General features: G+C 40.8%; 1 protein-coding gene across 2 annotated transcripts in view; it reads left to right on the top strand.

The window, feature by feature from the left end:
• Nucleotides 1-11237, top strand: part of LOC123745880 (cytochrome c oxidase assembly factor 6 homolog) — a 57473-nt gene extending 46236 nt beyond the window's left edge. For both annotated transcript variants that reach the window (XM_069317514.1, XM_069317513.1), the window contains one exon: nt 9090-11237. In XM_069317514.1, the coding sequence (XP_069173615.1) occupies nt 9090-9146 (57 nt within the window). In that variant the 3' untranslated portion in view covers nt 9147-11237. The remainder of the gene's footprint in view (nt 1-9089) is intronic.
• The last annotated feature ends 2095 nt before the right edge of the window (nt 11238-13332 follow it).

The following is a 13332-nucleotide window of genomic DNA, read 5'->3' as shown; positions in this document are numbered from 1 at the left end:
TTAATTTATCATCCTTATTGCAGATCTCTAGTGCTATTATGTCAACTTCTCGTGGATTGGCAATTATTATTTCTTTTACCTTCAGGTGTTCTTTCACCAGCACAGCAACGCCTCTGCCTTTCCTAATTTCTGTCCCATCTCCAAACCGAGTAGCCCCTTGGGAATATGACCTCATTTAAAATATCATCTTCAAGTTTTGTCTCTGTGAGTGCAACAATGTCTGGTGTCTGCAACTGTATTACATCACTTAACTCCAGTATCTTTGATCTCACTCCATCGATGTTGGTGTATACAAATTTCAGGAACTTGTTCCCCCCTCTCCTTATTCTTCACTCCCCCCTCTCTCTAATGATTTTGTTGGTTTGCCCTTATGTACCACTTTACTGGTCTGCCTACCCCTATCACTTTGTAGAAAAAAGAATTGATTTCTTCTTCATTCCTGCTCTCATTTAGACGTTTTGCCTTGACGAGGTTTAGTTTCAGCTTCTGTCTTCTTTTGAAAGATCTCACCTTAATGACTATACTTTCCCTTCCTCATCATTTTGTAATTTTCTAGCATTCCTTAGTACTTCTTCCATCTGGCACTGTTCAGGGTGATCCTCAAAGGTCGATTTTTCCCTTTTACGTACAGTACTTTCCAATCCTCCTGTAGTCGCAGACATTCTCGATGGTAGTAAGACCTTCCACGAGGCCAACAATTTTATCTACTACTTTCTCTTCTTCTACAGCTCTTTCTGACCTAGATGTTATCTCCCTTTCTTTGCAACCAAAAATTATCAGGCACTTCGATCAACTGTGTTTTGCACCAATTTAGGATTTGATGCTAGTTCCTTTCTGACTTCCAGCCTAATGTTTGTTTTATCCTGGTTTGCTGCAGTGTTTGGCTTCCTTTACTGCTTATTCTATTTTTTCCTTCTCCTTGCCCACTTGTGCATAAGTAAGTTGCATATCTTTCTTGCACTGTTCTATTCCCTGTGTAACTTCCTCCATTTTTACATACAAAAGCTGTTTTTCCTGTTGAATTTCCTTACCAAACCTATTGTAGTCATTTATGTTTAAATTTGCTTTAACTTCTTCCAAAGCTGTTTTTAAGAGTTTATTTTCATCTTTTATGGCTATGCAATTTGTTTTCAATTGATTTTTGTCCTTGCACAAGTCTTTCACTAACCTCTCAAGACCTAAAACTTTGCTACTCAAGTGGTCATTACTTTTTTCAGTTTGCTAATTATTTCTACATGATAGGTCATTATAATATATAATTTGACAATTTGTTGTGTAGACTGTTTATATCAATGCTTTCTTCATTAAAACCCCCAAAATCTAGCTGTTTTGTTTTCTGTCTTGCTGGCGGCCATCTTGAATGTTGTTGTCTGTACTGTGAACACTGGGGCAACTTTTTCTCGTCCAATTTTTTACTTCCCTTGGCACATTCGCATTATCTCTCCTATATTTCCAAAGCACTATACCTTTATGTTCTTTGGGATACCACTCACTATCATCAACCTGTACTACAATACTAAGGAATTGTAAAATATCCTAGAGCTCCTTTGATGCAGTTGCTGACACAAGGGGTGTCAGCACCTGCATCACAATGAGTGACCGACTGCTGGCTGGAAGCAGTCTATGTTTGTCATCTACCAGGTCAGGCACCCAGAAAGGAAGGAATCCCAAAACAAACTATAGCTGGTTAAAAATTGAAAACCGAAAGCCGAACTCTCCAATGAGAAAACAAACAAGCAAGCATGATGTCATCTCAGCCGCCGCACCGCTGTCCGAGAAGCTTTCCCCCCCCCCCCCCCCCCCCTGGGAGGGGGAAGGGGGAGCCCCAGACCTTGTGCACTGGCTACCTGATCTCTGAGGCTGTTGTGTTGGGTGGCAGGCGATCGACTCTGGCTCCAATACTTGAGCAGTGTTGTGCCTTGTTGTGTGGTGGTGTGCAAGCCAGGAGTAATTCCATAAGCACTAGGGCTGTATGTGCCTAAGGTCACCTTCCCTAGGTGCCCTGTAAGTACTGGCCTTGCTTACAGGGCATTACCATAAGCCGTTATCTTCCATAAGAGAACATTCTCGTTCCATAAGCTTACTCCTCTATAAGCCGTTCGGGAGCTACCTCCGCAGGGTTCTTTTGCTGCTCGGTGGTTGCCCGCCCTTGGGGTCAGCTGGAGTTGTTCCTGCCTCTTGTTTGACCTTGAGTAGGAGTTATTATCATTGCTGGCTGGGGTGCAAGGTACTGTGCAGCTGGCTGAATATATGCATAGAGGCCGGTTCTGTTTCCTTAGAGACATTGTGCTTTTACAGGGGGTTTTCTTTTCTTGTTTTGTTTGCCTGACAGGGGTCTGCCTTGTGTGGCTATAGGTCCATTTTTATTTTTGGTAGTCCTCCTCTAGACCCCCGTGATTGTATACGTCGCAGGGATTCAGCTTTTAGTTTGATTACTTGGTAACTCTGGTATAACTGGTTAGCAATACTTTCCCTGGGCTTCCCTTAGCAGTCTGATTAACCCTCAAACCGCTAGGGGCCCAAATGGAATTCACACCCACAGGCGCAACAAAAAAAAAAAAATTCCAAAAAATTCTTTCGTCTTATAGAAGTGTTCATTTTTGTAACCTGATCACGGAAAAAATAACAAAAAAATCGTAGGTGGCATATTTTAGCCGCAATAGGGTAGGGAAGTGTGGCAAAAAAGGGGCGTTGGCAGAGCCTTCGCCAGATGAGGTCTACTCCGCCCGAGCTGTCAGACGGCAGTTGCCACAAATATATTATTACCTAATTATTTCAATGTCTCTGATTGATTTTTTTCTTAGTTTTTTTGCAGTAATATTATTCCATACAGTGAATTGTGGTATATTTATATTATAAAATGTGTGAACCATCGCTGTACTCAAAATTATGGTGTGCATATTAGTGATTCAATTATGTTCATAAAACAATAAACAAATAGTTTTGCTGTTGTTACACTATATACACAGGTTATATATAAGTATTCGCATGTTTTGTACACCATAACGAACTACTAAGTTGGTCTTGTGAGTCAAAAAGCAACGAGGAGTGACCGCCAAACACCAGCGAGCCACTCACTGCCACTCCCTCCCTCAACACCACCTCACTCACCCTCATTCACCTCCTACAATACTCTTTCTGTATTTATTCACTATCCACAGATGTTATATATACGTATTTACATGTTTTGTTCACCATAACTGTACATCTAAGCTTGTATGGTGAGTAAAGGCCACAAAGACGTAGCTTCTCACACAGTCAGCTGATCGGCGGCCGCCCTCAAGGCCAGACGCACTAATATTTGTCCTTCAACAATATTGTTTGTGGTGTTATTACGCTATATACACATTATATATAAGTATCTACCTGTTTTATTCACCATACCTGAACAAATAAGCTGGTATGGTGCCCAAAGACCATAGTGGCCATCAGTAAACACCATGCCAAGACGTGCAGACGACGCTCCTCCCTCACCAAAATGGCGGCTCCCAACCTACTCCTCTCGCTGTTATCACACTCTATACACACGTTATATATAAGTATCTACATTTGTGTTCACCATATCGAACCACTAAGCTGGTATGGTGAGTGCAGTCAATAAATGGTGGCCACACACAGTCAGAAGACGACGCCACAACCCTCCCTCGCACAGCCTTACGCCTCCCTCCATGGAACACAGCGCTAAATATTACCACAATCCTGCTATTATCAGAATCCTGGTCAGTTTTATCACAGTCAGGGGGCTTCAGTAATACTATCACTGCTAAATAATAGTAGTATCATATATATTATGGTATTTGTAGGCGATGCTGTGGTCACAAGCTGAACAGCGGTGCTGTGAGCTCGTGCTGCGTGCGCCAGCCTTGGTGGCTTGCTCAATACTGACACTGTACCACCCAAGAATGTTGGCCTGGATTTTTTTTCTAGGTGGCATCTGGTAACTATCGGTCGTGGCTGTACTATAGCTGCCCCTATCCCAGGCAGGGAGTTTAAATTATAGCGCTAGACACGAAATCATATATAAATGATGTGCGCGGTTTCGGTTTTGTCACTGATATCATTTATATATGATATGCGCGGTTTGAGGGTTAAGGACCCTGGAAACCCCCATTGGGGCTCATTGGTCCAATGGAGGAGTCCTCCATTGGACCAATGAGTCCCACCTTGCTTCATACGAGTTTGAAGGTTGCTCTGTCCTTGTCTCAGGGTGACATTCACTGTCTTTGCCTCCACCATGCTGCCTGTTGGGTCAATGACACCTTTGGCCCGAAGTCTTGCTCGGTGTCCGAACCCCGAGGGTCTTCCCGCAGCTCCACCTCTTTCAGTGGATCTGTCCAGTCTAGTACATGGCTGGTTCGATCTTCTCTTCCGATCTTCACATCTGGTCTTTTTGATGTGGGTTTATCACCATTTGTGGTGACCAGGTGACTTTGTTAATGGTGTCCCACCTGCAAGTTTCGTCTCGACGCCAGTATGAAGTTTCCTGCCGGTCCTTTTGGCACTTCTTGATTCTTCGTTGGTTGTCTTCAATTTCTGATTGGGTTGTTTTGTCATTTCTCTCTTGGATGTTTCAGGACTGTCATCTTATGTCGAATACTGTCGCCTCGTATTCAAGCCGCCTCGGCATGCATTCGGGAAGGATGTCACTTCTGCTCCATTCCACAAGCTTTCTCGGGCGTTATTTTATCTCCGGCCTGCTCATGTGCCGCCTGAGCCGTCCTGGTCGTTGGAGCGGGTGCTCTCTTTTCCTCGGTTTGTGGTGGCCCCTTTGGTTCAGGACTCTTTTTCTAAGGTTCTTTTCTTTGTGTTATTGACCTCTGAGTGTCAGGTCAGGGAGCTTCATGCTCTCCTTCAGCACGGGTTTCTGCTCTTTCGGTCCTAGTGGTCGTTCGTTTGCAGTCGTCTCCTTCTTTTCTGAGGAAGAATGAGACTGCTACTTTCAGGAGGGATCCTTGCGTTGTTGATGCTTGGTTGGTTTGGCCAGGGGTGCATCATGTTTTGTGTCCGGTTGCGGCTCTTTGCCATTACTTGTGTGCCACAGCCTCCATGGCAGGGGACGTGCTTTGGGTTGACCTGGTTTAACTTCTTCCCTGTTCCATGACACGGGTCTCCCAGGTTGTCCGCAGGATTATTCGGTCCAGCCAGCCTGCAGTCTATCCCGTGACCACGACATTTGTAAGTTCGCAGCTTTGGCTGCTATTTCTGATATGTCCTGGGTTGACATTCAGGCACAGGGTTTTTGAAGGCCAGACCAGGTCCTGGCCGCACGGTACCTTATTAATATTCCGGGCCCTTCTCGGGCTTGTGTAGCCTTGGGTCATAGGTTGGAGCCAGTTGTCTCGACTTCGAGTTGAGGAGTTTGTTTGCATTTTTTATATTGAGCCTCTGAACTGGGGTTGGGTAGCCAACATGGGAGGTCTGGGGCTACCCCTTTTTCCTCCCAGGAAGAGGAGGGGGAGCTGCACGGACAGCATCCCGGCAGCTGTGGTGACATCATGCTTGTTTGCTTGTTTTTTGATTGGGGAGCTCTGCCTGCTTGTTCGGCTTTTGGTTTGCAATTTTTAACCAGCTGTAGTTTGGGGATTCTTACCTTTCTGGGTGCCTGACCTGGTAAATGGCAGACATAGACTGCTTCCAACCATATGGGGGTGTCTATAGGCCATTGCTCCTCGTGCCTCTCTGAGGGGGCCAGGTTCTAGCTCGTGGTCCTGGTAGCTCTAGAACTCCATCGATTGACTGTTGCCACGGTCTAATACATATGCATCAGCCTGGTATAGCTCCGGGTTTCACTCGGAAAATGGTGTTTCATTACATTCAACCCTTTTTTTTTTTTTTTTTTTTTTTTTTTTTTTTTTTTTTTTTTTTTTTTTTTTTTGAATTTATTCACTGATGGTGTGCACCTCTCATGAGAATCTCAAGGTTATGAAGCTACTAAATAAATTAATACCATTAAATATTACCAACGCATAATGAGAGGCTAAATATTACAGTACTTTAAATTTACTTGTCTATATTCCCAAGTTTAAGGAATTGTTTAATCTTTAAACTTGTACAGTAAAACAAAAAACAGAAAATAAAACATTAACTTCACTATCCTAGTCTGCACCATTATTATAATGGTTATAGTAGCTTTACCTTTATTGATGACTCTTGGTTATAACAAGAGTCAGCCCGTGTTTGACAAAAAATTGAATATCCATTGCCCTACTTTACCTGTTATTCCTTTTGACCTCATAAAATGAGCTATCACTCAATGGTTACATTTATCAAATGCCTTTGCAAGGTCTGTGTATACCACATCTGCATTCTGTATATTAATTAACACTTTCGCGCTTTAGATTAGAGATAACTCGTCGCTGTTTTTTCTTATGATTCCGCATAACAGCCTACTTTTCTCGTCCATCGAAAAAATATTTCTATAAATTCCATTTTTTAACCGAAATGGATGGGGATACTTTTGTTTTGTAGAGAATTTATTTGCGAATGTTTTGGTACCAGAATGAATATTATATCACATAAACTTCTATGAGTAAAAAAAAAATACACAAAGTATGTTTGGGGGTGTGGCGAGCGTGTGGCAGTGGGTTCCCTTTAGCCGTTGATATATCCAACACGTGGGAAATATTTGTATGTGTTATGTATATGTCTGTGTAGGGAATTTTACTGCGATCACTGTCATACAAATTATAAAATGTTTCAACAAGTATAAACATGACAAACATCAAACGAACAAAAACAATGCGTTCGTTTCTGCCGCGAACGCATACTGAGTGACGTGGTTCTATATTTGGCGCTTCTCTTACACATGCTTTGTACAAATGTTATACAGTTCATCTTATAGAAAATTTTATTGCGAACACATTGGTATAAAAAAGAAATACGTACATAGAAAAGTAGGGTCAGGAAACGTATAAACTTTCCAAGCATGATTTCCCCCCTGTGTTTTCGCCAGTGCGCTCGCGGCTAACTACTCTCCACTTCACACACTCTTGCGGGTGGGCAATTACCTATATTAAACATTCATATGCATATGTCCGTGTAGAGAATTTTATTGCGATTCCAATGATACCAAAATTAGCGATGTAGGACAACTGTAGGCTTCGCAACCATTAAGAGAGTGGAAACATTTTGTTGCTGTTTGGCGCTCTTGGCGAGTGATCTGCATAGTTTTTTATTTGGTGTTGATACTCCTTATGCTTGGGCGGCATTTTATAGGTATGCTCTTATAGACAATTTCATTGCGAACACAGTGATACCAAATTTAAATACGTGCGCCTTCAATTATTGTCAGGACAATCAAAAGAGTGTACACTTTTTCGGTCTTACCGCATAGGCGCGCGAAGTGCCAAAAGCATCTGGGGTATTGTTTTTTTTTGAGCGCCGAGAGCGCGAAAGTGTTAACAGCCCTACAAATCAAAATGCTCTGACAACAACCAGAGCTGCTTCACTTGCTAACTGTCCATCATAAGCTAAGCTACCTGCAATTGATTTACCAAGTTTTCAAGATAGGGATGGCTTCATAGAAAATCTATGGTGCTCTAGAAATTATGACCAACGTCCCAGTGTATAAATTAGTCAATGGCAGTATTAACTTCACCAAATATTTTCTCTCATAACATTAGCCTACCTTACCTTGAGGTTAGCTTGAGGTGCTTCCGGGGCTTAGCGTCCCCGCGGCCCGGTCGTCGACCAGGCCTCCTGGTTGCCGGACTGATCAACCAGGCTGTTGGACGCGGCTGCTCGCAGCCTGACGTATGAGTCACAGCCTGGTTGATCAGGTATCCTTTGGAGGTGCTTATCCAGTTCTCTCTTGAACACTGTGAGGGGTCGGCCAGTTATGCCCCTTATGTGTAGTGGAAGCGTGTTGAACAGTCTCGGACCTCTGATGTTGATAGAGTTCTCTCTCAGAGTACCAGTTGCACCTCTGTTTTTCAACGGGGGTATTCTGCACATCCTGCCATGTCTTCTGGTCTCATGTGATGTTATTTCTGTGTGCAGGTTTGGGACCAGCCCCTCTAATATTTTCCACGTGTAAATTATTATGTACCTCTCCCACCTGCGCTCAAGGGAGTACAGTTTTATGCTCTTTAGTCGGTCCCAATAGTTTAGATGTTTTACTGAGTGGATTCTAGCAGTAAAGGATCTCTGCACGCTCTCCAGGTCAGCAATTTCTCCAGCTTTGAAAGGTGCTGTCATTGTGCAGCAGTACTCTACTCTAGAGAGCACAAGCGTTTTGAAAAGTATCATCATCGGTATAGCATCTCTAGTGTGAAAAGTTCTTGTTATCCAACCTGTCATTTTTCTTGCAGTTGTGACGGCTACTTTATTGTGTTCTTTAAAGAAAGGTAAGGTCTTCCGACATGAGTACACCCAGATCCTTTACATTGCCTTTTCGTTCTATGTTATGATTTGCCTGAGTTTTATACGTGGTTTCCGTTTTTATATTTTCATTTTTTCCATAGCGCATGAGCTGGAACTTATCTTCGTTAAACACCATATTATTTTCTGTAGCCCATAGAAAGACCTGATCTACATCTGACTGGAGGTTTGCCGTGTCCTCTATGTTGCCTACTCTCATGAAGATCCTAGTGTCATCTGCAAAGGATGATACAGTGCTATAGGTTGTGTTCTTGTCTATGTCCGAAATGAGGATGAGAAAAAGTACTGGAGCAAGCACAGTACCCTGGGGGACTGAGCTCTTCACGGTTGATGGGCTGGATTTTATTTTGTTGACTATTACACATTGGGTTCTGTTGGTCAGGAAATTGTAGATCCATCTGCCTATTTTTCCGGTAATTCCTTTTGAACGCATTTTATGTGCAATAACACCATGGTCACATTTATCAAAAGCTTTTGCGAAATCTGTGTAAATTACATCCGCGTTATGTTTGTCTTCCATAGCATCTAATGCTATGGAAGATAAAACTATAGCCATATAGATAAAACCATCAGAATATCCCATAAAAAGTAACTTAAATTTTCATGATATTCCTCATATAATAAACTACTGTATACCTTACCTCGCTACTAATAGGCAAGGTAGGGGATAGTTCTACATGTTTTATTTTAAGTATAATTTTTTTTTTCAGGCGGCGGCATCGAGGAAACAGCTGGTGACTGTTGGTTCATCATTGCTCATGAAGTGATGCAAGAAGTCAGTCGGCAATGAGATGATGATTGTACGCAATTTCTGCCAAGAAAAATTTGACTGAAAAAAATGATACGCGTGTTAGATACCGAATTTTAATTAAGTGAATGATACTTATCAATAACGCTTGTATGAGGATCCACATTGTGCTACTAGTAAAAGAAATACCTGGTACATGTAATGAAATTGTAAGGTGCATCTTCTAAAATCAGAGGCAACCGTTTCACTTCATGTACCAGTAAACAGAAGTATTTATTTTACCCTTGTAATAATATATTTGTGGGTTGGTGACTTCTTTTGATATCTTTACTCTGTAATGTTCAATATTGAAAAATTCTGCAGTGTTATTTAAATGGCTAGTGTAATGTTATTGTAGTTGCAGTGGTTATGTTATCAGCAATTATAATTCACTTATGGTGCCCCTCTGTAATCTTTCTGAGTGGGGCTCTTATGGTAGCTCCTTAGTGCTGCTATTTACAGAGCTCTGTCAATTCAGTCCACAGTAGGCCCCTGCAAATTATTGTAAGCCTGCCAGAGACTAAACACCCCCCTCCCTTCCTCCCTCTCCCTCTCTCTCCCTCTCTCCTCCTCTCCTCTCTCTCCTCTCCTCTCTCTTCTCTCCTCCCTCTCCTCTCTCTTCTCTCCTCTCTCTTCTCTCCTCTCTCTTCTCTCCTCTCTCTTCTCTCCTCTCCCTTCTCTCCTCTCTCTTCTCTCCTCTCCCTTCTCTCCTCTCTCTTCTCTCCTCTCTCTTCTCTCCTCTCTCTTCTCTCCTCTCTCTTCTCTCCTCTCTCTTCTCTCCTCTCTCCTCTTCTCTCTCTCTCTCCTCTTCTCTCTCTCCTCTCTCTTTCTCTCTCTCCTCTCTCTTTCTCTCCCCTCTCTCTTTCTCTCTCCTCTCTCTCTCTCTCTCTCTCTCTCTCTCTCTCTCTCTCTCTCTCTCTCTCTCTCTCTCTCTCTCTCTCTCTCTCTCTCTCCTTCCTTCCTTCCTTCCTTCCTTCCTTCCTTCCTTCCTACCACAGACGTGGCGCCACATTTACAATGCTAACCAGCATATATACATTTTCTTCTGTCCTCCATGGACAGGGTTAGAGAAGTGTTAAACATATAGTTCAGGGGTTTATTGAACAATCAACCACTGAAGGTGATTCGGTGCTTTTAAAATGCTAAGCTAACCTATATAGGTAAATACATAGATACACAGATTTACGTATACCCTACATAGTCATTAATGTGCATTTACAAAGGTGAAATGTAATTCTGATCACCTTCCATATATACTTTATACACTTGCATACATACACACATGCATTCACAGAAGCAAGGAGCAGGGGATCCTTTATTGCCCTACAAAGAAAACACCCCTAGAAAAGTGGGAGAACCTAAACATAAATCCATAAAGTAAAAGCATAGAAAATGAGGGCATGTCTCAAAACAGAACTCAATAAATTAAACTATTATCGTTAGTCCCTTTGTGGTGTGCAGGTGGAACTATGTACTCTCCATTCTCCTCAAGCCTTGCACCTGTCATTTAGCCAAGAAAACCAAAAGCACCTGAAAGAAGGGAGGGTCCCAGAAACCCATCAGAAAGGGGCTTTTCATAACATTGTGCTGGTTTTTTGGCACTACCTACTCAGGACGTAAAAAAAAAAAAAAAAAAAAAAAAAAACACCTGCCATTGGTGGCAACACGTGCATTGTAATGCAGTAAACTTGGGAGTTAGGTTTCAGGTGTGTGCGAGTCGGGGGAGCTGGTCGGCCGAGTGGACAGCACGCTGGACTTGTGATCCTGTGGTCCTGGGTTCGATCCCAGGTGCCGGCGAGAAACATTGGGCAGAGTTTCTTTCACCCTGTTACCTAGCAGTAAAATAGGTGCCTGGGTGTTAGTCAGCTGTCACGGGCTGCTTCCTGGGGGGTGGAGGCCTGGTCGAGGACCGGGCCGCGGGGGGACTAAAAAAAAAAAAAAAAAAAAAAAAAAAAAAAGCCCCGAAATCATCTCAAGATAACCTCAAGATAGGAGTCCTTTTTCCTGTAGCCCCGACTCTCGCCTTGTTGCCCATGAATATTCCCATGGTGATAATAAATAGGTATATTAACAAATTTGTATTAATAAATTCCAACAAATGTAGAAGACAAGTTTTCATAAGGATATTTTGAAAAGTACCTATTTGAATAGGTACTACCTATTCAAATAGGTACTACCTATTCAAATAGGTACTACCTATTCAAATAGGTACTACCTATTCAAATAGGTACTACCTATTCAAATAGGTAGAATGTTCAAATTTGCAATAATCCAGTCCAACAAATGTGGAAAACAGTAATTTCATCAGGAAAGAAAAGTACCTATTTGAATAGGTAGTACCTATTTGAATAGGTAGTACCTATTTGAATAGGTAGTATTTATCCAAATTGATAAAATATGTTCAGATTTGCAATAATCAAGTCCAACAAATGTGGAAAACAGTAATTTCATCAGGAAAGAAAAGTACCTATTTGAATAGGTAGTACCTATTTGAATAGGTAGTACCTATTTGAATAGGTAGTACCTATTTGAATAGGTAGTACCTATTTGAATAGGTAGTATTTATCCAAATTGATAAAATATGTTCAGATTTGCAATAATCAAGTCCAACAAATGTGGAAAACAGTAATTTCATAAGGAAAGAAAAGTACCTATTTGAATAGGTATAAAATACCTATTTGAATAGGTAGTACCTATTTGAATAGGTAGTACCTATTTGAATAGGTAGTATTTATCCAAATTGATAAAATATGTTCAGATTTGCAATAATCAAGTCCAACAAATGTGGAAAACAGTAATTTCATAAGGAAAGAAAAGTACCTATTTGAATAGGTATAAAATACCTATTTGAATAGGTAGTACCTATTTGAATAGGTAGTACCTATTTGAATAGGTAGTATTTATCCAAATTGATAAAATATGTTCAGATTTGCAATAATCCAGTCCAACAAATGTGGAAAATGGTAATTTCATCAGGAAAGAAAAGTACCTATTTGAATAGGTATTACCTATTTGAATAGGTAGTACCTATCCAAATAGGTAGTACCTATTTGAATAGGTAGTATTTATCCAAATTTATAGAATATGTTCAGATTTGCAATAATCAAGTCCAACAAATGTGGAAAACTAATTTCATAAGGAAAGAAAAGTACCTATTTGAATAGGTATAAAGTACCTATTTGAATAGGTATAAAGTACCTATTTGAATAGGTATAAAGTACCTATTTGAATAGGTATAAAGTACCTATCCAAATAGGTCGCATGTTAAAATTTGCAATAATCCAGTCCAACAAATGTGGAAAACAGTAATTTCATAAGGAAAGAAAAGTACCTATTTGAATAGGTATAAAATACCTATTTGAATAGGTAGTACCTATCCAAATATGTAGAATGTTCAAATCTGCAATAATGAAGTCCAACAAATGTGGAAGACTAATTTTCGTATAGAAAAGTACCTATTTGAATAGGTAGAAATACCTATTTGAATACGCAGAAGTACCCATTTAGAAGTACACTATTTGATAGGTTTATTTTTACCCGTTTAAGTAGGTCCTTTTCAACTTATGAGTAGTTACTTTTTCTACCTATTCAAATATGTACTTTTCTACATATCTTTATGAAAACTAGGTACTGTCTCCTTTTTACATGTACCTATTTGGTAAAAAATACAAAATCATAAAATCTTACCTATTTGGTAAAATAGGTACATGTAAAAAGGAGACAGTATCTAGTTTTCATAAAGATATGTAGAAAAGTACATATTTGAATAGGTAGAAAAAGTAACTTCTCATAAGTTGAAAAGGACCTACTTAAACAGGTAAAAATATACCTATCAGAATAGTGTATTTGAATAAGTAGAAAAGGCACATGTAGAAGACAGTAACTAGTTTTCATAGGAATAGGTAGAAAAGTATCTGTCTGAAAATGTAGAAAGATACCTATCTGAAAAGGTAGAAAGGTACCTATTTGAATAGGTAGGAAAGCACATTCAAATTGGTCTATAAAGCCTGAATGTGTTGTAGAGAACCAGACTCAGCACTGTTCCGGACTACATCCAACTGTTTCAGGGTCCCTGGAAAAGTTCCAGTGCCTATGTAATGGATCTTTCTCCCCCAACAACAAAGAAAAAAAAAATCTTTCACACTCCACTGCTTTCACTGGCACTC

Source organism: Procambarus clarkii, chromosome 88, assembly GCF_040958095.1.
Source record: "Procambarus clarkii isolate CNS0578487 chromosome 88, FALCON_Pclarkii_2.0, whole genome shotgun sequence".
NCBI lineage: Eukaryota > Metazoa > Arthropoda > Malacostraca > Decapoda > Cambaridae > Procambarus > Procambarus clarkii.
This window is presented reverse-complemented; position numbering and strand designations above follow the sequence as displayed.